This window comes from Eupeodes corollae, chromosome 3 (genome assembly GCF_945859685.1).
Source record: "Eupeodes corollae chromosome 3, idEupCoro1.1, whole genome shotgun sequence".
Lineage (NCBI taxonomy): Eukaryota > Metazoa > Arthropoda > Insecta > Diptera > Syrphidae > Eupeodes > Eupeodes corollae.
Window position 1 is genome coordinate 61567836 of NC_079149.1, and position 25848 is coordinate 61593683.

The following is a 25848-nucleotide window of genomic DNA, read 5'->3' on the forward strand; positions in this document are numbered from 1 at the left end:
GACTCGAGGGTACATTGATGAACATTCCTAGAAGCGCGAGTATTACGGCTGAACTGTTTTAGGAAACGAACAATGCTGACCATTTATCTAGAGCATAAACCGTAAAGAACTGTAAAAAAAGATGATACAAGAAGCCTTCAATGAGAAGGAATTCAATGAGCTTTTCAAATTTTGTCGTTGCAGTTGATGCAGTTAAACACATCTAAAAAAGACGGATGTAAGTCTATAAAGGAATATGAAAAGCTAAGAGTAGGTCCTATCGCCAATAAGGATATTATTAATAAAAATGAAAAAAAGTGTTGGAGATAGAACAGATCCCTGGGGCACACCATCATTTATTTTGTGATTTTGGTGCTTAAGCCCATCCAATGAGGGCGGGATTCATAAACATTGAAAGCAAGCATTTTCTAAAAGGGAGACTGATGCCAGACTCTATAAAAATGCGAGATGGGATCACCAGTGGATCTATGGTTGCAAAAGCCGTACTGCCATTCAAGTAGCTATTGCTCTTCGAGATATTTCTTGATCTGATTGTTAATCAGCGTTTTCATGACCTTATAAAGAAGTCAAGTAAGTAGTAATCACTCGGTAGGTAGAAGATGAAGAACATTTTTTGGGGATAAGCTGGACAAATTTGGTTTTCCATCCGCTCGGAACGAAACCTGAGGAGTTGGACAGATAAAAAAAGCGTACGCAGTGGTTTTGCCAGCGGAGATACCATCTGGACTAGTGGATTTATGGCCACAATACAAGTGTGAAAAAAGATTAGTCCCATAGAATCGCTAACGCGATCCTGCACAGGTGAAGTCAAAACACTCCTGGCAGCGTTGAATTTTCTACGAATTGCCTAGCAAAGAAATTAACTTTCTCTAAAGAGCTAACAAATTGGAGTGTCACTGACAACGATCGTAGGCGTTGCAATTGCAAGCCTTCCTGGCTTGCTTGAACTTTTTCTGACATTCCTTAGTAGGATTGACCTTATAGCAACGGAAACATACTTCTTTGGCCCTAATAACCTCTTTCAAGATCTGATGCTGTTCGAGGTAAAATTTCTCATTTTTAGGAAAATCAAACTTGTAATCATATCAGCGCTGGCGTCAATGTCATAGAAGCATATTGACCAGTTAAAGATCCTGAAATAATTATTAAGACCTCCTCAACTCAGTTTCTCGTATTGCCAAACGGTTCTCTTAGCTTTCTTAAACTGAAGAGCATTGATACGATACATTTAAAGATATTACAGAATGGTAAAATGTGCTTGGAGGAAAAAGAAAACTAATAGAGGTAAACAAATGTTTGCTCGACTTTTCACGTCTGACATTAAAGTGGGCTTGTTGGCCATCTGAGTCAGATGGTCCAAGCTAAGATCTTAGCACGCACTCCTTCAGCTGTTGTCTGACCCGAATATTGAAGCCATTAAGAATTGTGTTTATTGAAATTGCTCGGTTCATCGCTTGTTTAGAAGTTATTAATTTGGACGGTCGTTTATTTAAAACAAAGTGGGAACATAGAATTTGTGAAGTTATGTGTTTCTGCAGTTTCACTGATATCGCTTTGCATTCTTAATGGCAATCAAAATGAACTCCTCTAAGCAATTGGAAAGTTGAACTCAGCCTCTGGATCAAAAAGCTATTTGGACGTTTCTATAGATTTCGGAATCAAATATTCTCGTTGTATATTTGTTTCTAAACAAAAAACCCACTCCCTTTATTACCTTAAACGTTTTTGAATATGTCGTCAGAAAATAACTGCCATTTTACACCTTTTTATACATACGAGCAATTACTTTAAATAACCGTTAGTGTTTGAACTATAGGTTTATATTTGCTTTCCGTTGATGATAATTTTCCATTAAATTGGCCATACACAATATTCACGTGCCTTATGAATACAAATTGATTTCACCCATTAACAACCTTGATCAACCCAACTAACAGGTCTGAAGTTTGTTTATTGTTAATGCATTTAAACACCACTTACAATCCCAATAAAACTGTCACGAAGTGTGTTGAAAAAAGAAAAAATAAAGAAAAGAAAATAGCAGGTCAATAAGAAGGTTCGTATCATTTTTGGGGAAATTATATTTTCCACACACATTAAATTTACAAATGTTTACAAGTCGTTTACATTTTGTTATTGTGTAATAATGTTACAATTTTCAAACATTGTTTTCAAATAAGATTGGGGTTTTAAACGATTTAAAGAAATAACGCATTTATTGTAAGTTTTTCGATTCGTAACTTTCATATTTATGATTGTATAGATTTAAAAAATATAATTTGACCCAAATTCAATTCGATGTCAAGTTAATTTAGCCAATAATAAAAATGTATATGCATTTTTGTTCTCTATATGTAATGTACCCGCATCTTTTTATTATTGTTTGTTTTGATTAATAATGATTGTTTATGATCATCACATGTCTAAGGCGTGAATTAATTTTATTGCTAGTAAAAAATACTCGCATACGCAATCGTATATTTTCTAAGAAGAGAATTCAATATATTGAAGGGTTGTGAAGTGTGAAAAATCTTTCTTTTATTTCTTTTATTATTGGAATTACATTTGAAGCTTTCATTGGGTAAGAATTTTGTTGTTTGATTTATTTGTTTAAAAAGTAAAGACGCACGTATATGGCACTTTTGAACCAAACCTCTTTTTCTTGAATGTTTTTTACTTGGAATGAAGAATTCTTAAATTAAAATAGTGCATACGAATTTTACGTAGTAATATATTGCTGTTGAGACTTCTAACATTTTTGTTAGTCATTTTTATTAACATTTCTTTATAGAGATCGGATTGTTTAGGTAATGATGAGTAAACTACAGTGGAAAACTTTTTGGTTTCTTCCATTCTGTGCCATACCTTGGAAATAGGTTGTGTAGTATAGTGTACTTCGTTTCAATTACATGAAGTTGTGTAGTGTATAATGCAAGAGATTGGAATTTTAGTTCCCCAGCTCAAGAATGTTTTCTGTATCGAAAAAGCTGAAGGTGTCTTCATGAACAAAAACGTTGTAAAACGAAAATAGTTCATGACGGAACTGTATAAAGTTGAGCTTAAGCACACTAGGATCTTATTTTGAGAGCATTTTTTAAATCTTAAACCATGAAAAACAACTTTAAAAAAAATATTAATTTTTATGAATTCACTTCCCATACTAAGTTTTTGTTATCGGCCCGATTTGTATTTTGACATATATCGACGTTTTAAGGTCCCCAAATAGTATAATTTGGAAAAGAAATAAGTAATTTTTTTTCTTAAAAATCTGTAGGTAAACAAATATTTGTGAAATTGAAAATATTGACATTTCTCGACGTTTCGAGGTGTGGCAATGAAAGATTTTTAGAAAGATGTGCGTGCGTGCGTACGTACGTTCGTACGTTCGTACGTTCGTACGTTCGTACGTTTGTGACGTTTTTTTCGTTGTCCATAGCTCAAGAACCAAAAGAGATATCGACTTCAAATAAATGTTGTTATACAGATTATAAGGCATAAAGATGCAGAAAGGGCTCTCAAGAAAATAGCGTTGGCGGTTATTTTACCATAGCAATTTTAAAAAAAGGTGAACATTTTGGTTAACATTAAATACCTTATGAACTATAAACGCTAGAGACTTGAATTAAATTTTATATAATATATTGTAACGTTATATCAAACAAGAATATTTTTTGAAAAATATCAAATAAACGGATTTTTATAAATCAAAAAAACTGAAAAAAAAATTTGTCACCTCGAAAATTTTACGAATACAAAAGGATTTTATCTCCAAAACAATTTTGTGCAACGAAAAATAAAGTTTTTAACATCTGGTAAAATTTTGAGAAAAAATTGATTTGACAATTTTTTTATAACAAATAAGAACCTAAAAAAAAAAATTACTCAAAGTTGGTAAAAATTGTAAGATATTTTCATATAATTGAGATATTGGCTTGAAGCCAATTTTATCTTTTGAAAAATATTGTTTTCAACATTCAGTACAATTTGGAGAAAAATCGAATTGACAGTTTTTTTTACAAAAAATAAAAACTTAAAAGAAAATTTAACAAAAGTTAGTAAAAATTGATTTTCGACTCAAATATCTTTTCAAAAATTTGAGATTATGGCTTCAAACTAATTTTAACTTTTAAGCAATACTGTTTTCAACATTAAAAACAATTTGTAGAAAAATCGAATTGACAGTTTTTTTTACAAAAATTAAAAACCTGAAAAAAAATTATAAAAGTTGGTAAAAATTAATTTTCGACTCAAATATCTTTTCAAAAATTTTAGATTATGGCTTCAGGCTAATTTAAACTAATAAAAAATATTGTTTTTAACATTTTGAAAAATTTCGAGAAGAAACGAATCAACAGCTTTTTTATAAAGAATAAAAACCTAAAAAAATTAATAAAAGTTTTTAAAAATTTAATTTCGACTTAAATATCTTTTCAAAACTTTAAGATATTGGTTTTTAACTACTTTTATCATTTAAAAACTATTGTTTTCAACATTCAGTAAAATTTTAGAAAAATCTAATTGACAGTTTTTTACAATAAATAAAAACTTAGATAATACTAAAACTTGGTAAAAATTTACTTTCGACTTAAATAGCTTTTCATATTTTTTTTTTCATAAAATATAGTTTTCGATATTCAGTAGTTTTTTTTTGATCCATTAGTCCCTTTTTTCATTAAAACATAAACTCCACAAAAAAAGTACGCAAATTTGGTAAAAATTGATGTTAGGTTCTTAATATATCTCAAATTAATTTCAATCATTTGTAAAAATTTAAGAAATGCTACTAAAATTGGGAAAAAATTTGTTTTCGACTAAAAATCTATTTAAAAAACTAGATTAGAATTAAACTATTTCTTGATATGAAAAATATTGTTGGTAATTTTAAAATTTCTAAGAATAATTCAGCTGACAACTTTTTTAACAAAACACGAAAACCAACACATTTTTAAGCAGGACAAATCGACCGACAGGATGGGAAGTTATCTGTTATCTAAACAATTCTATTCAAGTTTAAGTATATTCAAAATATAAAAGTAACGTTAAAAACGGGTATTTTTAAAATTTGAGCAAATAGTAAACATTCAAGTTTCATCAGCTTCAATCAACGCTAAAAATTAACTACAAAACGTGTTATTGGAAACTTTAAAAGTATTAAATTTAAGGTTTGTTCAATAATTCATATAGAGTCAAGTAAAGTCTCATAACTATTGAACATTTCCAGAAACTAAGAAAAATACTAAAATGACTTGATTTGCATCTAAATAAATAAATTGGTTGGCGCAACAGTCCGTTTGAGAACTAGGGCCTAGTGACTTACAAGTTTCAACCATTCCTGTGTGTGAGTAATGTTGTTAGGAATGGAGGAGACCTACAGTTTATATGCAGAATCCGAACGGCTAATTTGAGAAAGTTACTCTTGGAGAATTTGTCAATTCCTCGCAAGAGACAGTACCCGCGAAAAGACTTTAGTTGGCATAGGCAGGGATCGAACCCAGGACCTCTGGCATGACAGTCCAACGCATTAACCATCATGCAACGGGTACAAAAATTATCATACAATTTATTGTTGTTAAACGATATTTTGAGTTTTAACTTAGCTTAAAACTCTCGAAAACTAGTAGCAATTCAAAGTTGAATTAAACAAACAAACCTATCGAAACATTTAGCGCTCAAAGTAATGTAAACAAAACAGCTGATGGCCGCTGTCAAAACAAATATTTCATTTTGAAATACATTTGGGCGTGGTAAGCACGAATCTGGAACTAGGAATGAACTGTTCTTTTCTGCTCCGGCCAAAAGGACCTACACGAAAATGTTCAGAACCATCTCAACCCCGCCTATAAGATGCTCGGACGGCCACAATATATGGTGATTCTGAAAGCACATTTTTCCAACAGAAGCAATAGCCATAAACTCAGTATTTTGGATTTAATTTGTTGTGAAAGAAGAAGAACGTTTTTTAAATAAAATTATTTTTTATAGTAACAGTTTTGTTTGTTGTTGATTCTATGATATATTTTCTATACAATTAGCTTTTGGTTAGTGAATTGTTTGGAAGTGAACTTGTTTGGTTGAAGTGAACTAAGACAATAGCTGCAGCCAACGAGCTTGAAGTTCTTGTTGGTTTATATCGTGAGCCCATTCCACCCGTCCCCAGAACTTCAGTTGAAACTTTTTTTCTAGACGAGCTAGTGTTACGTTAAAATCAATTTGAATTGGTTAAAACTCATTTTATTTTCACAAATAGTTTGAAAAGAGCAAAACTTCTTACTCACCAGTTTTTTCATCAATACAAAATTTGACAGCCGGTGTTAAAAAATTTAAATGTCAAATGAAAACGTGTAAATGTTTGGTGTGAACGATTTTCGGGTTTTCGGAAACATTTACCCGAAAACCCGGTTTTGGGTTTGGTGTGAAAGGGCTATTAGTCCTTTGAATAAGTATTGTTTTGTGTGTGAGACCTAAAAAAGCGTTATTTTGTCGACCAGTGTAATTAATCTGACTGATTTAGACCGGTTTTAGGGTAAACAATTTGTTATGTACTCGAATGTCTAGGAATTTGTTCCTATTTATTTTGTTTTATCCCCCACTTCGAAGAGAGCTGCTTAAATTCTCACCAACACTTAATATATTTTATTATGTTTTTATTATTTTAATTTTTTTTCAGTCAACTATTTTAAAGGGTGATTTTTTTGAGGTTAGGATTTTCATGCATTAGTATTTGACAGATCACGCGGGATTTCAGACATGGTGTCAAAGAGAAAGATGCTCAGTATGCTTTGACATTTCATCATGAATAGACTTACTAACGAGCAACGCTTGCAAATCATTGAATTTTATTACCAAAATCAGTGTTCGGTTCGAAATGTGTTTCGCGCTTTACGTCCGATTTATGGTCTACATAATCGACCAAGTGAGCAAACAATTAATGCGATTGTGACCAAGTTTCGCACTCAGTTTACTTTATTGGACATTAAACCAACCACACGAATACGTACAGTGCGTACAGAAGAGAATATTGCGTCTGTTTCTGAGAGTGTTGCTGAAGACCGTGAAATGTCAATTCGTCGCTGTTGGACGCAACGTTACGGTGAATGGCGATCGCTATCGTTCAATGCTAACAAACTTTTTGTTGCCAAAAATGGAAGAACTAAACTTGGTTGACATGTGGTTTCAACAAGATGGCGCTACATGCCACACAGCTCGGGATTCTATGGCCATTTTGAAGAAAAACTTCGGAGAACAATTCATCTCAAGGAATGGACCGGTAAGTTGGCCACCAAGATCATGCGATTTGACGCCTTTAGACTATTTTTTGTGGGGCTACGTCAAGTCTAAAGTCTACACAAATAAGCCAGCAACTATTCCAGCTTTGGAAGACAACTATTCAGGCTATTCCGGCCGAAATGCTCGAAAAAGTTACCCAAAATTGGACTTTCCGAATGGACCACCTAAGACGCAGCCGCGGTCAACATTTAAATGAAATTATCTTCAAAAAGTAAATGTCATGGACCAATCTAACGTTTCAAATAAAGAATCGATGAGATTTTGCAAATTTTATGCGTTTTTTTTTTTAAAAGTTCTCAGGCTCTTAAAAAATCACCGTTTATTATGGTAGAATATAATTCCATTGTTAAGTTTATGTTTACTACGTTTAAAAATTAATCGATAACTCCAAAAATTCATTCTGATGATGATCATTTAACCAAAAAGTCTTCGGCGAATTGTTTTCATTCCATTACATTTGTAGTTTGACAATTACAAATAAATTTTTTATTAATTGCATTACGTCAAGGTAACAAATGACAACAATTAATCTTACTTGAAACTTAGTGGGACTTGGCTTTTTTATGAAAAATCAATATTTCTTCTTGTTTTTAATTACCTAACTTTAAAACTAAGTCAAATATGGTAACCTCCTACAATGTAAAATTTCTACAAAACAAAATAAATACTACATTTTTTTAATTTACTATCAGTCCATTCTTATCTTTTGTTTATAATTTTTCCACTTCGTTTGTTTTCACTAGGATATTTATTTTTCAAGGTTAAATCAGAAGCACCCTGTTTAAAATGATTTTTCGTTTATCATAGATTAATCCGATCAAAATAGTTGTTTGCACAATTAGCAACCTAAATGCTACAAGCTTTAAATATTTTCACAAACACGTACAAAAGCTTACCAAATAAAACCCAAACAATATCTTTGATATACTAAATTTAAACCAAATACAAATCTAAAAATATATATTTTTTTAAAATTAGTCTTACAAACGTTTTACTTTATTTTCTCCGAGTTTAAATAAACAACTAAAAACCTTCTCCTAGTGCATTCAACATTTTGGCACATTTTCTGAATTAATTTATGTATAACAAATAAATTCACAACTTAACTTAAAAATTGAGAAAAAAAAAAATTAAACACAAACAATTTAACTCACATACCAACAATATTTTGATATCGGCTAGAACGTCGACTGTTATCATTTTGATTAGAAAAGTTTTGCATTTCATATATGACAACCGCATACGTATTCACAATTTAATCAAACATCAATAAACGTGGATGTTTTTGTTTTTTTTTTTCTTCTTCTTTCGTGCAAATATTAAACTTTAAACAAATTAATACACGGGCACTATTATGATGATGATACTCTTTTTTTGTCTTTATCGAATTTTGATAAGAGCTTATCAAACTCGTCGGGCTATTAGTATTTTCAACTCCTACAGTTGATTACAGTTTCACTAAAAGAGAGTTAACTTTTTGTTTAAACTTCTTTCATAAATTGTGTTACAGTTTTGATCCAAAGTATTCATAGATGTTCCAATTTGTAACTTTATTTATTTTTATTTTGTCAGTTTCTTGGAAAACACTTTTTGCTATTGTGCATTATTATTTTATTTGTTCACATTCTGAGTGTAAGATAATGTAAAATTAGATAACATACATCCACAGGCATAATTTTTATGGAGCTGGTAAACAAAACAACTTTTGGATGTCACAGAAATGTGTCATATTAATAATTTATAAAATTCAAAGTATGTATTCGTTTAATGGATTTAAAAAACTAAGCAGATGCAAACAAACCGACAGACAGGGCTGTAATAATTTTTCCGAAAACCTTCGATAACGTGTTTGGTTTGATGGGAACCTGAAATGGATCCGTCTACAATTTTTGTTAAATTCATTCGGAAGTACAAATACTTAAATAAAGTTCAAATATCTATATATTTCAACCTAATATGTGTGTCAGAAATACTTAAAAATACAACAGTAGTATAATCTCTATCTTTATTTTGTATTGACCCTTATAGAAGAAAAAAATCATATTTCACATTGAACGTTTTATTATCAGTATCAAGAGCGGATTAATATTTGCTGTTTCTCAATAAAGAGAAATAATACACTTTACTACTTTTATAGGTCCATAATATATTTCTCTTCTTTTTTTTGTTGTATATTCTGATTCTCGGTAAGTTTTGATTAAAATTGCGTTGTAGTATGCTTTTGTTTGATGTTTCAAAATTGATAAGCCTATTGGGAGTACGTGAATTATCGTTGTTTCTGTATAGACTTATTTCATATTGGGAAACACCATCACAGACTTTTGATGAATACCAATGATTTATAGCCCGAGAAAGAAACTCAGATGTTTTATAAAAAAAGCAGAAATGCAGAAGAAATGTTTTATTATCGAAAAAATACGTATACGCCACAGTGTTTGAATCAAACGATGAAATATAGACTATTCTTTGGCCCTTGAACATTTTGGAAGATTAATCATATTTAACAAATTTGAATATGAATCTTGTTTTTGACAGTTTTTTCAACAAGTTCAAATCACTGATACTCTTACGGCCAATTTCTTCACAAAGTTCTAGTCTCTAAAACTCGGTGTATTGATATATTAGCACTCGTTTAAGTTCTCATCAAGATCTTAAGTGTAAGAACTCTGATTTAAATCCCAGTCCGAGATGGAATTTCTATTTATTAGACCTTTACATTTTAGGGACGAAAATATTAGAGTTCGGTTTAGCAATGTTTTAAATGCCTACATTTTAGATTCCAGATTCCAGTTTGAGATTAAATTTCAGACAGAATAAAACATACAATTTTTGGACAAAAATAATTATTAAAAAAATGAACACCGTTGGAATTTTGTTTATTTTGCAAGTACATGAAGAACGGTGCGAGGAAATTGAAGGCAGAAGAATAAGAGATAATTCCAAAATAAAGGGTGATTTTTTACCTATTATCTTTTTGGCAACACTTTTTTAAACAGCTGACGCACGTTTCGTGATTTGTTTCACTATCAAACATCTTCATTTCGGTCTATAATTTAACCATGAATCGTCTTACAAACTAACAACGCTTGCAAATTATTGAATTTTATTATCAAAATGCGTGCTCTGTTAAGAAAGTTCATAGTGCACTTCTTTCATTTTATGGTTAGTTTAATCGACCCATGCGGAGAGGCTCATTTTTGGCTCAAGAAGCAGAATGGTCGATTTTGGAATGAATAACATTGGAAGAGCTGCCAATGCATCCAGAAAGAGTCAGAGCTTGGTGCGGTTTATGGACTGGTGGCATCATTGGACCGTACTTCTTCGAAGATGATGCGAATCGTAACGTAACTGTGAGTAGTGAGCGCTACCGTGAGATAATATCCAAATTTTTTGACCAAAATGCAAGAGCTCGACTTGCATGATATGTGGTTTTAACAAGACGGATCACATTTCACACAGCGCTCGCAACAATGGTCTTATTGAGAGGTGAGTTCGGTAAATGGCTTTATTTCACGTTCGGAACCAATCAATTGGCCGCATTTTTTTGTGGGGCTTCAATTGATGCATTGGAAGACAACATTGAAGCGTTTATTCGTGAGATACCGGCCGAAATGTTGGAAAGATTATGCCAAAATTGGACTAAGCGGATGGACCATTTGAGGAGCAGTCGAGGTCAATATTTGCATGAAATGATCTTCAAAAATTAAATTATATGGATCGTACTATCGATTCAAATAAATATTTTATGCATTTTTAATGTGTTTTTCTGTTGGAAAACTTTCCTATAGCCTTTACAAAATTACCCTTTATATACGGCAAAATATTTGAACTCATTCTTAATGAAAAATATATGCTTTTATTTTAGTTTAGGTCTAAAGCCCGATTTATGTTCTTATTTGAAGCCATATCATTTGACATGAATACTCGCAGAAGACAAAATGCTGTTCCGATTATCATTAAGTTATCTGCAACATTGAATTTTTTGGCAACAAGGGTTACCAAAACCGAATCGGTGGTGACAAGAACGCTGAAATTGCACGGCAAACCTTGTCAATAGTGCTTGCCGAAGATTTGACTTCAATCAAAAGAGTCGTGTGCCCGCACAGGTCAGCTCCGGAGTAAGTAAGTAAGTAAGCTTTACATCAGTCCAATTCTACAGGTCTCTTTCCAAGTAGATGGAAAATGGAATTTGTCCAGTCTGTCCCTTAAAAAGACTAATCCTCCTCTCCCTTTAACCATCATCTAAATGCACTTAAGTCCCTTCTTTATAAGGTCATGGAAACGCTGATTTTCAGCTAAGTATAATATTGAAGAACGAAAGTTTCTTAACGTACGGTAGTATGGTTTTCGTAGCTTTAGGTCCACAAACAAATTCTTACATCCGTATTGGAGAAAGTAAAATTATTGCACTTGATATTTCAAAAGCATTTAATTAATGCATATTTTTTTGTTGGGTTAGAAATTACCTTTCGGAACGTTTAATTGAAGTAGTATTGAAGGGGTTCAAATCTGAATTCCACAAAATAAATGCTAGTGTGCACCTGAGCTATCTTTTGACTCTGAAGCTCTTCCTTATCTTTATAAATAATATTTTGTCTGAAACTTCTTTCTTTTGCTGATGGTACCGTCTTATTGCTTTTTGGATACTAATCCTTGTTCTTCAGATGTGAACTACCAACGGCAGAGTATGATAAGCACATTAAATTCTGATCTTCACAGCATTTTGCAATGGTGAATCAGAAACTTAATGCTGTCTACTGTCACGAAAGCCACCAATGCCACCATCCATGAGTGGTACTTGCCACGAGTAGACTGAACACAAACAGCTTTCAGTTCTAGATATGTGCATTAGAAAATACTTGTTGTGGAGTGATCACATATTTGACATCGCCAAAAATGTTGCTAGGTGTTTAGGTTTTTCCGATGATTCTAGAAGTTTTTGTCCCCTTCTAATCTGGCTACCATTTACAAATTTTTTATTCGTCCAAAACTCGGGTATAGTTCTCATATTTGGGTTGCTGCCTCAATAACGTACTTGAGTCTTTTGGACAGAATTGAAAAGAGAACTCTTAAAATGATAGGAGATCGTTCTCGTACGCAAAAACATCTCTATAAAAATTAAAAAAAATATTCCAACACTTTTTGAAATATTAATTTATGAAAAATAAACTCCTATTCTTAAAAGCATTATTTCTCCTACATGTTTTTGATGCTGTAGATTTACTGGCACAAGCCTTAAAATTTTGTCTGATGACGATGAGGACGTATTAAATGGACTTGAGGGAATCAATGTGATGTTGTGTATATGGATTTCCCTAAAGCTAATCATAACATTCTTCTTCACCTTTCACCATTACTTTGGGAAAGATAACGGGAAGAGTAAATGTTAAAAGGCGTAGTTGGAATATTCCTTCCTGTGAATTGTTCAGTTTTTCATTGTTTAACACGAATCAAAATATCTCACTTAAACTTCATAAAAACACCGAAATACCATTTTCATTTTAGAAATACTGTCAAACTTTATCATTTTTAAACCAAAAAGATTTATTTAATCTAAACTGAGATAAACCTTTTGGTGGAAACATAGAAAAACTTAAATAATTATCTTTTCTATTGTTTTCTTGAAAAATAAGCCCAGTTAGTCCATTTTCATTACCAAAACTACATAATACCAACAGTAACAGATTTATTTCTTTCCCCAATGGAAAAAACAAGATTCCAAATGCACAACTATTTAACGAACACAGCCATCGAGAAACAAATGCAATATCAATCGTACCAACATTTGAGAACGAAATCACATAAGATCCATTTGAGACTCGTATAAATGTCAAAAACCCATCCTTAGTAAGATTCTACTTTGACTTTTATCGGTAGTATTCATACTGCGGATATTGTTTTTGTTATTCATGTAAAATCCAACAATACTATTGATAGATTTTCTAACAAAACATGGGTAATATGTGATGTAATAAAATTTCTCCTAATGTGAAAATTTATTAAACATCACAAACAAACAACATTTGGCAGTTAATCTGAGAAGTGATACAAAGTAACCAAAACTTGAGGCTAAGATGTGCATCTACTTTTTGTGACGCAACTTTTTTTCTAAGTAACAGCAAAATAATTAATTTGTTGCATGAAACCAAAACCTTTTTTTTTTTAATAAATCGTAAATATAAAAATGCCTTAATTTAGTACTCAATATGAATGTCAAATTTTATCACCGGTTTCTGACATCTGGGCTAAGACTTTCTAAACTAGTTTACATTTAATGTTTCGTTTGCTTTGTGTGCTACACTTAATCTATGCTCATTTGATATTTTAAATGCGTATGCGTTTTTATTTTGATTGCTATTGACGTGATCTGATTAGCATTAACGGCATATACTGCATAAGCATAGCATAGAATTTATACTCTTCTTCTTTTCTCAAAGCCATATTGAATGATCGAATTTTAAAATTGTGTGAGTTTGTTCTTGAGTTTTCTCGTTTTAAATTATATTTAAATTGAAAAACCTTTTTATTACTTATATTAATGTATGTATGTATGTATACAAATTAAATATTATTGATGATTGGTATCACACAATTCATTAAGAAACAACATATTCCTTTGAGTAGGGCACTAGTTTAACAGCCTTTCGGTCTGTCTGAGTTCTTAATTGAAGGTTATTGTATAGTAGAACGTTGATGAGTACGTACTTCATGTAAACTTACAAACAAAACCAAAAAATTGATAAAACTATTAAATTTTGATTTCTTTTAAGTGTCCGGTAGCACGTTTGACAAATATTGAATCAAGTGTGATAAAGTTTAATTACTAAGTTGTAAAACATAGAAGGTTAGATTTGTGCAAAAATTCATACTTGAAAAAAAAAGAATCATACCTTTTGACTATATAAAGATAGGTAGGAATGTGTTCCTATTTACTTAAATATGCTAATGAAGACATCCAAAGTTTGTTGTTCTACATTTTTTAAATGTTGGTACAATTAATCAACAAAAATTATAATATAAAGTTTGCTTAGCTAATTCCATTGTTTTCAATTAATTAACATATCTTGTGATCTAACACTTTTCTCTTTTGGGTCATTTCAAAAAAATTAAGTCATTCCCAATCCATATTCGATTTAAAGGGGTTTTCAATTGGTTCGGGTAGATTTTGGCGCCCGTGGGGTCCATTTTGTTTTGGTGACATCTGTCAAATATTTTGTTTATTATTCAATTGTTTATGCCAAATCATCATGGAAAGTCACACGTTAGATCAGCACGTTCATTGCGCATTGCGCCTTGGCACTGCACAGTCGACTCTTAAACGTTTGGTGGGCAAATTTGAGACGACCGGTTCAGAAAACAATTAGCCAACATATCGACGTTCAAGAAAGGCAAAATCGGCTTAGAACATCGCCGCGATCCGTAGAAGTAAAGAGCAGAACCCGAGACAGTCTATTCATCGCCGTGACAAGAACTTGCCCTTTCGCAGACTTCAACTTGCAACATTTTTCGATGGGATTTGGGCCTACACTCGTACACGATCCAACTGACCCAATAGTTTAAAGTTCATGACCATAGACAACGCCGCGCCGTTTGTTCGCTGACTGGGCTTCGTTTGAATGAATGGCTGTTTTAACAAGCAAAATTGCCGTTTATGAGACGACACCAACCCACGTGATATTCACGAGGTAATAATGCATCCTCAAAAAGTTACCTATTGGTGTGGATTTTGGGCCGTTGGTGTAATTGGTCCGTACTTTTTTGAAAACTACGCGTGACCTTAGTGTGGCGATCACCGTCAACAGCGAGCGCTACATAACTGTGATAACTAATTTCTTCTGGCCCAAATTGAACCATATTGACCCAAACAACATGGGGTTCCTACAGGACGGCGGCGGCACTAGGCGCCACACAGCAAAGGCCACAATTATCATTTTGCATGAACGATTTGAGGGTAACGTTTTCAATCGCAGGGGTGATGTGAATTGGTCACCAAGATCATGATTTGACCCCGTTAGATTTTTTCCTGTGAGGTTTCTTAAAATCTACCGATGTCCAAAAGATGAATTCCTCGGATCTATGCGGAAATAAAAAAATAATTTTGTTTATATCTCACACAGAGCTTGGTAACTTCCCATAGGAAGTTATTGTAATGGGTCCGATTTGTAGAATTGAAAATGTTGGCATTTCTCGACGTTTCAAGGTTCCTAGAGTTGAAATAAAAGAATTCTGGAAAGATGTATGTGTGTACGTGTGTACGTATGGCCTGTAGTTGACCTTAAATTTCGATGTAGGATCTACGAAGCTTCTTGAAAAGAAATGTGACCACATAGACATAGTGTTTATAGCTGATTTGGCTAGTACCAGTTTCTCTTTAATATGATTTTTGATGTACAAATTATGAGTGATAGTACGAGTAGAACCAAGATATTTATACGCGCTGACAACTTCAAAAGTGGTATCATCTAATTTCCAATTTCGTACATTATTATCTGAACGGATCCCATAAATCGTAATTTTGTTTAAGTTTATTTATCTGAAGCTGCAACGTCACTTGGTTATCAGAGAACACCACCAGGTCATCAGCATAGAGCAAAACCTTCAAAGATAAATCGACATAGTTTACGCCCCCCGGTAATTTTGTTTCAATGTCATTGATAAAAAGAGCGAACATCAGCGGACTCAATATACAGCCTTGTGGAACACCTGTTTCGGTATTAAAGGATTTTGACATAGATATACCATTACAAACCATTGCAGATGTGTTTAATAAAAGTTGTTCATAAATCCGAATAAATTTGGTTGAAAGACCAATAACTGCTATCTTATATAAAAGTGATCTTCTGTTTATATTATCAAACGAAGCTTTAAAGTCGACGAAAAAAGTTTATAGAGGCTTCTTTTTGTCGATGAAACGCCTGGCAACGCTCGTAAGAGCAAAAAAATTGATCAATCATTGAAAGGCACGCCCGGAAACCAGCTTGATATCGATTATCAAATTATTTCTTTTAATCCAATTAAAAAGCCTAACGTACAACATTTGTTCAAACAGTTTTCTTAGTGAGCTCAGAACTTAAATGGCTTTACAATTTTCTGGTGAACTCGGATTACCCTTTTAAAATATAGGAAATATTGTAGCCAAACGAAAGTAGCTCGTAGCTATTTCTCTTCTGTAAGCATTTTGTTTAATAAGCCCAAAACACGCTCGAGAAATTCAGGAGTTGAATTTTTATAGAATTCGATAGGAATGCCATCCAAAACCGCTGCTTTGTTATTTTTCATTCTACTTAGAGATGCCAACATCTTTACCATGGTAAAAGGAGAGTCTAGCTCATCGATTGAAACATTTTGCAGGGAAAAACTGATGGAATTCTGGTCAGGATCTGGAGTAGTAAACCTTCAAAGTATGTGGCCAGGTCGTCAACACTAATACTTAAAGACGAAGACTTTTAACATTACGTACATTGTACCAGAACGACTTTGAATCCTTACAGTCTACAAGTTTTTATATATTTTATTCTGTTCAAGGTAATTTCCTCTGTGAGTTTCGTTGTTAGATGGTCTAAACAATTTTAGGTAAGTGAAACACTTTTAACTACATTTCTTACATTCATCGTCATACCACTTTGATTTTGGCATCAGTGTTGAGGGACGAAATCTGTGCGTTGCTGATGTTTTTTTTTTAAGTTCAAAAATAGAAACTGTAACAGATTCTATACATTCTGTAACAGACCATCAGCATAGCATAGCGTAAGTTGACTTAAGTTTCATCTATTCACACCAGCTTTGTTTTCAAATCATCTTAATTTATTGCTCGTTGGATATTCTTCAACTTCTCTATTATTTTTTTCAGAAAAGAACTCACACTAGACTAATATTGGTAAATGATTCGAAAAGTTCGTTGGGTTTACTTCAAAACTTTTGACTAAATTGAGCCAATCTCCCTTTACTACGCACAAAAATCTTTGGTTGAAATAAATGTATAGTTACCTCTAGAATCTTCGTTCGTAACCCCATTCAATACAAAAAAAAAAAAACAAAATCTTCAAACATTTCTAACAGTAACTTTCCGTTACCATTAAAACATTTAAACTATTTCATTATATGCAAACATTTTTATTTTTTTTAGAATAATTGAACTTTTTTAGCAAAAACGAAAACCTACAAGCTTTTTAGAAAGACATATCAACAGAAGGGATGAGAAGTTATCAGTGTGGGTCGCATCCCAGCCTCTTTTTTTATTCCATTTCAACATCTACCGGCCTTATTAAAAACCCTTTCTTTACCAAGTTAGTCGAAGTTGTTAAAATTGATAATGATAATGGAAATTTTATCAAAAGCACAACCATTGTGAATTGAATATAGCTTCCTATTGACAATAAAGTAAATATTTGTCTATACGCTTATTAGTTTTTAAGGGTTATAATGAAAATATACTTTTGTGGGAATTTTTTCAAAAAATTTATTCTGCTTAAAACCTTTCCAATCACAAGCAAATGCATAATCACAACCATTCATAATACAACTTAATTCAATACAATCATACAAATCTTGAGATAAAGCTTCAAACCTATCTTTCACATTTTTAATGCTCGGTACTGGCAACTTCCATTTCTCCGTTCAATCGGAAATATTGAACAGGTTTCGGTTTGAAATCTTAAAAAGAAATAAAATACCTCTACCTTCCCAAAAACCTCACAAATCCAAAGCCCTAATGATGCCAATCCCTCCGAAGGGTCAATTAACTTTCCAATTTATTGCGTTGCTCATAATCTTGTATCTTGTATTTTATTCAAAAAAAAAAAAGAATGTAATAATATACAAAAACCAGTTAACGGATTCATGCATTTTTGTGTAGATGCAACTGATGGGTTATTTCTTTTGAACCATAATGGACTTTTCTGAACTTCCTACATGTGGACTTAATTTGACTCGTCAAAAAAATAGCTTCATATATATAACAAGAAATGTAAAATCTTGATTTTTATTAAAATATCCACAAAACAAATGAAAGAGAACTTTAGTCCTTTTTAGAAAGTATCGATATCCCTCTACTTAGAATTGTATAAATCGTAACCTAAATAAGGTGTGTTTGATATATCACAAGTCAGAAGTCACACGTCACAATTTATTACTTACCACTAGCATTGCCATTTGAGACCTTTTTCTTTTCCTTTTCCTTGTTAATGGTGTTGTTAGCGGTATTATTATTGTTGTTGTTGGTAGAGTTGCTGTTTGTCAAATTTGGAATTTTGGGCGCAGTTGATTGTGAATCGGTTCCACTGTTACCATTTTGATTAATTTCAAGGGGATTCCAGTCCATTCGCCTTTTACGTTGTCCACTTGCCGCTGCTGCTGCTGCTACTGCAGCTTGTTGTTGTTGCTGCTGCTGCTGCTGCTGCTGCTGCTGTTGTCCAAAAATTGTTTGAACATCAATAATTCTTGGTCCTGCAGTTGGTATTTTAACACTTTGCTGCTGCTGTTGCTGCTGTTGTTGGTTTTGCTGTTGCTGATGTTGTTCGTCTGCGAAAAAAAGGAAACCAACATTCATTTTTGCGGTTTGAAAAAAGAGACGAGGTAGGATGGAATTGAAATCAATAAAACAATTTTACGAAATTTATTAATAATTTTGTATAGTAAATCTTACCTGTCCACGATTCTTCTGAATTTGGTGGGGAATCAACAAAATTTATCACCTGGTCATAATCATTATTGAATGCATTTTGTGTTTGATTTGATGCAAAGTTGTTGTAGTTGCGATTGTTGTTGCTATTGTTGTTATTGTTGCTATGTGTTAAATGCTGAAAATTAAGCAACAAGAAAAAGAATTTTTTAAATACACAATAAATAAATTTAATATAAATAAACTGAATATTGCCAAATTGAAAGCAAAGTATAATGAAGATCATTTAAAGTGGAAAAACCTATCAGTTTTGGGTAACTGACTTTTCTTCATGTTTACATAATTTTTTTTCAAGTCACAAAAATCATCTGACCAACACTGTATTTAAAACTTTCAAGGTGCTTGCTCTCTCTAAGCAGATCGCATATATAAGCTCGATAATAGGTGTCATAATCAGACACTGTCTAGTAGGAAAGCACGCCACGAGACTAGGAGTATTCTCAAATGACTTTTGCAGAATCTGTATGGACGAGGAAGAGGAAAAAAAGGTTCTTCATCTTCTCTGCAACGCAAGAATTACCTAGGACAATTCTTCTTTAACGATTTAAACGATCTAAATCATATCGGAATAATCAGCCTCTCACGCTTCGTAAGGGACTCAAGCTGGTTCCATTGAGCTTAGGAGGAAGCCTCAAGATTCATGTGGTATCACAATGGTCCATTAAACTGGCCTAAGTGTGTCCGTTTCCATCTTGGACAGCCACTATAACCTAACCTAACCTACATAATTTTTATTAAATCAACGACCTTTTGATCGTAACGTTTTTCATAATGGTTATAAAATAGTTAATAGTGGTACTGGGAAAGGCACTTCTTAGAGCTACAGTAGTTTGCATAAATATTTTGACGAAACCCTTTACTGACTATTGAACCTAGACTTGGCTAATCATCGTTAAATAAAGGCGAAAAAATAATGTGCAAAACAAAGAATATGTTTTTAGTTCTATGCATGCCAAATTTTGTATTGTTTACATTTTGCATTCTCTTTTTGCTCATAAAAATGCATGCAAACACCGAATTTTTGTGTGGCATAAGTATTTTGACGGAATCTTTGTGTACCTGTTTTTACACTTTACACGTGAAAACCAAGCAACTTATGCAATATTAAACTTTATTTGAAGTGAAACGTTTATGAAAAATATTAAATTTGGTCAAAAGTTATTTAAAACCATGGTTAAAACAGTGGAGTTGAGTTTGGTTGTCAGATCTTCCATTGTAGCAAAGTTTAATGCTGGAATGGCAGTAAAAAACATTGCAAATGAGTTTAATGTGTCACGTCAAACTGTGCACTATGAAATTACTAAGTTTTTAAAAAGCATAATGACCAGGTGCCAAGCGCAAAACAACGCCCACTGAAGACCGATTCCTTTTACGGGCATTTCAAAAAATATTTTTGTGAAGCCTCAATCTACTGCAGATAAATGGAATTTGACGGATAAGAATCTAATCAGTGAGAGTACTGTCTGACGACGTTTAAAAGAAGGAGATTTCAAGAAATTAAAGTTAATGACGTACCGTACATATCAAAGCTAACCAAATTTAAAGACTCGCCATCGCAAAGGAACATATGCACAAGCCAAAGGAGTTCTAGAGAAGAAGATGAAAGCTCTTTTGAGTATAACTCATCTAAAAATAAATTTTTTGTAAGATTGCCACCGGATTCAGTACCGAGACGCCTTCAAAAAGTTATTGAAGCCAAAGGAGGTTATACATTTTACTAACTTCTTCATTTCTTTATTTTTGTCAAATTTAAACTTTTTTTTCTTAATAATGCATACTTGTCAAAATACTTATGCCAACGAATGAAATCAATAATTTATTTATATCTTTTAAAGTTTCTATGAAGAAAATATTTGTTTGACTATTTTAAAGATGGTGTTAGTGATATATAAAAAGGAAAAAAAATACACGAAAATTCTTTCGTGTATTAAAAACTGGAAAATGCACGATTTTTATTTCGTCAAAATATTTATGCCGACTAGTGAGATGTAAGAATAAGTACAAATCCTAATTTGGGTAAAGTTTCCTTGCTCTTCCCAAGTATAAGTGTTGTACCATTTGAGATAATCAGTTTGGTAAGCAATCATCCAATTGTAATATGGTAAACATTATAGATATACTATCCTATGTAGAAAACCTCACGTAGGATCGTATATTCGATTAACCCATTCGATTGGGTGAACTACATTATTTCAAACCAATTTGACATTCAAAAAAAAACAGTTGTTCATGTAAAAATCTTGGGAATGTTGGATAAATTGTTTTTATTCATACAAAAATTATGTTTAATCAATCCACCTAAACAGAATAATTTGTGTAATTTTTAGAAATGGGGAGTATTGGATTTTTTATTTCAATTGAAAGCAGAGGAATAAGAGAATCCTCAAACAAAGAGAATGTTAAAAAGTGTCTTCTTTCCCCTAAAAATGTTAATATTCTTTTATTTATAAAACAAATATTCTAAATTTAGCAATAAATTAGTTTTCACTTACATTTTGCTTACAAAAATTAACAAACCAGACATCAAATGAAAAATCCGCTGCATTTTATATGCGTATCTGAATCCACGCAGTATTACCGACGTTACCGACATACACAGATTCACTTCGAATGAATAACAGAATAATGATTACTGAAAATTCAAGTGAAATTTCCGCCGATGAGTAGCAAAATAGGCTTAAAAGTTAACAGAAGTAGGATAAATTAGGGCTCTTGAACAAAGCTTTGTAATGTTATCGAGAGGTTTCCAATGAAAATCCTACTGTTTGGGCGACAATCAATTTTGAATTTACCATCTTTTCGATGTTTGACAAGAAAAACTATACTTTATTCGTACTTCAAAAATACATTGACATTTTTGAAAGTAACATTAAAAATAGTAAACATTCGCAGTCACTGTTTGTACTTTTGCAAGAAAAAATTCCTGACAGTGTCTTTTCTCGAAGAGGTGATTACAATTGATCACCGATGTGATCAAATTAATTCAACCATAAATGTGCGAAGTGATCATGGAAAATTTGATTTAAAGCATACGATGCTGCAACAATAGCATTGGTGGTCGTTTTAATGGCACACCTTCATTTTTACAATGAAATCAACGTTCATTGCTTTCTCTTTTAAAATATACAAACTTTTTTAAAATTCTTGCCATAGTGGATTTTTAAGAGGTTTTAAAAAGTTACATGAAAACCAAAAACTTTTCATAATCTAAGGGCTTATATTTTTTGTTTGAATTAAAAAAAAAATCAAATGGGGTGATGCAACAGTCCGTTGTGAACCAGGGCCTAGTGACTTACAACTTTCAACCATTCCTGTGTGCGAGTACTGTTGTCAGGAATGGAAGGGACCTACAATTTTAGGCCGAATCCGAACGGCTAGTTTTTGAGAAAGCACTTTTCCATGACAAGAATTACTCTTGAAGGATTTGTCAATTCCTAGCAAGAGGCAGTACCCGCGAAAATTATTTTTTTTTAAATTAAGGTGGCACAGGCAGGCATTGAACCCAAGACCCCTTACATGACAGCCCAACGCACTAACCATCATGTTACGGGTACTACTTTTTGTTTGAATAGAAAATAGAAAACTAAGAAATTGCTTCAACATTACCCGTGTTTTGTTGGAAAATCTATCAATAGTATAGTAGGATTTTTAAACGAATAACAGAAACAATATTCGCAGTATGGATACTACCGATAAAAATTAAAGAAGAATCTTACTACTGATGCGTTTTTGACATTTATACGAGTTACTAATAGATCTTATGTTATTTCGTTCTCAAATGCTGGTACGATTGATATTGCATTCGTATTTCGATGGCTGTGTTCGTTGAGTAGTTGTGCATTTGGAATCATGTGTTTTCCATTTGGAAACAAAAATAAATCTGCTACTGTTGATATTAATTAGTTTTGTTAATAAAAAATGGACTAACTGTGCTTATTTCGCAAGAAAAAACAAAAGAAAAGATAATTAAGTATGTTTCCACCAAAGGGTTATCTCAGTTTAGATTAAATAAATCTTTTTGGTGTATCAACCGCACAAGAAGATTTAAAAATGATTAAGTTTGACAGCACTTTCTAAAATGCAAATGGTGTTTCGATGTTTCTTATGAAATGCAAGTTGGATTCGTGTTAAACAATGAAGAAATGAATAGTTCAGCAACATATAAGAATACGCTACCTACTCTATGTGCAATTATTATCTTCCCATAGGAAGTTATTGTAATGAGTCCGATTTGTCAAATTAAAAATTTTGACATTTCTCGACGTTTTAGGGTCCCTGGAGTCGAAATTATAGATGTTTAGAAAGATGTCTGTGCCTGCATGTGTGTACTTATGTATGTTCGTACTGCCGTACGTTCGCGATGTTTTTTCGTCGTCCATAGCTTAAGAGCCAGAAGAGATATCGATTTCAAATAAATTTTGTTATACAGATAAAAATGTAGAACGATGCAGAAAGGGCTGTTAAGAACATTGCGCAAGCGGTTTGTGCAACAAAAAAAAGTTTTTAACAGCTGGTAAAATTTTGAGAAAAATCAAATTGACAGCTTTCTCACAAAAAAATAAAAACTTAAAAGAAAATTTAACAAAAGTTGTTAAAAATTGATTTTCGACTCAAATATCTTTTCAAAACTTTGAGATCATGACTTCCAGCTAATTTTAACTTACGAATTTGGTTCTTGATATCTTTCAAATTAATTTCATTCATCCAATTCGTAAAAATTTAAGAAATGCTACTAAAATTGGTAAAAATTTGTTTTCGACTGAAAATCTATTTAACAAAACTAGATTTTCAAACTAAACTATTTCTTTACTTATATGAAAAATATTGTTGGTAATTTTAATGTCTTGCTTAAACTTTATTTGTAAAACAAACTCCTCCACACAGGTTTTTCTTCACAAATTTTGAACCGACTCAGAATCGATTCAAATCAAGCTCATTTCAACTCGATTCTGTAATATAAAGAGTTGAGACGAGCTTCAAGCTCGGTTCAATACTACATGTTAATGTAGTAGTCTATACGAAGAAACCCCCTTCTCGTAGTTTTTATTTTATGTCAAAGCTGCAATTGTTAGATGAACTTTTTTTGTAGAATCTCAATTTCCAGATATTTTCTTACCATTTCTTCTTGAAAATTGTCCATTTTATTAGTTTTAGTTATTTTTTTTTGCTGAAGTTAATTTTAACTTTTGATTTCCACAGAACTTGCTTCTATTTGTGTTTTTTTTTTTTTTAATTATTCTGACAGATCTTCTTTCAGTTTTTTTTTTAAATACAAAAATCTGACTACTGCCGATGCGTTTTATTGGGAATTTTCTACTATACTATTTATAGAATGCCAAAAAATACTGGTATTTTCTTACACGGTCTATAACACCACTGATATTGCAACAATTCTTGCTTAGAGTGCCATTTAGCTATTAACAGAGACTGTCTCCTTACACAGATAAAATTTTACATTTTTGTACTTTTTTTGTACTTAATAAAAACAACTATAAAAAAGCAGACATGTTTCGGTTAAAAGAACTAAAAGGGTTTTCAGCAAAGATTTCTGAACTTTCACTTTCTCACGTTTTACTTATTTTATTACCATAAACGTCTCTTCCAATAAAACTCTTTGTAGTAATTGAAAGTTCTTAGTACAATTACTATTCCTTTTAAATTTCAGATTTTCAACTTCTTATAAGCTTTAATTCAATTTCAAATCATTAAGACGTGCTATTCACTTTGTACCTTAACTCTTCTGCACTATGCAATTCCTTTTTAAAGGACTAATTTTATTGATGAAATTAAAAGTCATTGAATAGGAAACCTTCTTGAACTAAAACCTAATCCAAGTATTTCAGAAGTTGAAAACCTCAAATTTGGGTAAAAACACAAATCACTAGTCCTGGTACTTAAATCGGAAACAGAAAAGTCTTGAATTTTTTCTGCATAATTCTTTTAGTCTGAAGGTCTGATGTGAACCAATAATTCTCTATTGTCTTGACTATCTTTAAGCAAATACTAAATATTTAAACAGTTAAAAACAGTTAAGATAAGAATCAAAAATTAGTTTAGATTTCTCCTGTAAATGGAAAGAGTTATTATGAATTTCGTTTCCTATTTTTTTCCAAAATAGTTTTTTTTTTAAAGGTTTTAAATCGTCATCAAAAGAATAATAAACAATTTAAATTTTCAAAAATTATGTATTATACAATTGAGAACTTTACAATTAGCGCCTATTTACAATTATTTTGTAATGAATTTTAAAAGTACCTACATCTGTTTCCGTATAATATCTTTGTTTTTCCTTGTTTAGTAACATAAAAAAGAAATTCCCAGGGTTTATTTTTATAGCCTACGCAACTTGTACACCTGTCTCTATATACCATCATTATATCTTTTAAAATAACGCTCATATTACCATTCAACCACATTTCAAGGCCGTTTTGTCAAGTTTCGAATTCTTATTTCTATTAAATTACAAAAAAAAAATACAGCTTGTAACTAAAGCACCTCATATAAATAAGTGAGCTTATAATGACGATATGTGTAAGTTTGATCTGAGGATAGTGTAAGAAATATTAACAATTTGTTAAGTTTGATTCTAAACCCAAAGTACTAAATGAAACCACAATTTATAGAGATTTAATTTTAGTGATTGATTGACTGATTATTTTTACCAAACCAAGACTTACATGAGTCCAAAAAAGTCTTTTGAATACTTATGAAGCAAAAAAGCACCTTAGGCTCTAAAACATCTAGTTACAAATTAGGGTTACTTTAAAAATTACAAAAACAAATCTACTACTTAAACACATTTACAACAATCAAGAATATATTTACAAAAACTTATTTGATTAGTTGTTTGTAATATTTATATGTATAATACATATATAAAA

The 25848-nt window shown here is 31.9% G+C and overlaps 1 protein-coding gene across 2 annotated transcripts in view; it reads right to left on the bottom strand.

Moving 5' to 3' along the window:
* Positions 1-25848, bottom strand: part of LOC129949397 (uncharacterized) — a 59312-nt gene that overhangs the window by 20173 nt on the left and 13291 nt on the right. For both annotated transcript variants that reach the window (XM_056060833.1, XM_056060832.1), the window contains exons 2-3: positions 18932-19085; positions 18424-18807 (exon numbers count right to left, since the gene is read on the bottom strand). In XM_056060833.1, coding sequence (XP_055916808.1) covers positions 18424-18807; positions 18932-19085 — 538 coding nt within the window. The remainder of the gene's footprint in view (positions 1-18423; positions 18808-18931; positions 19086-25848) is intronic.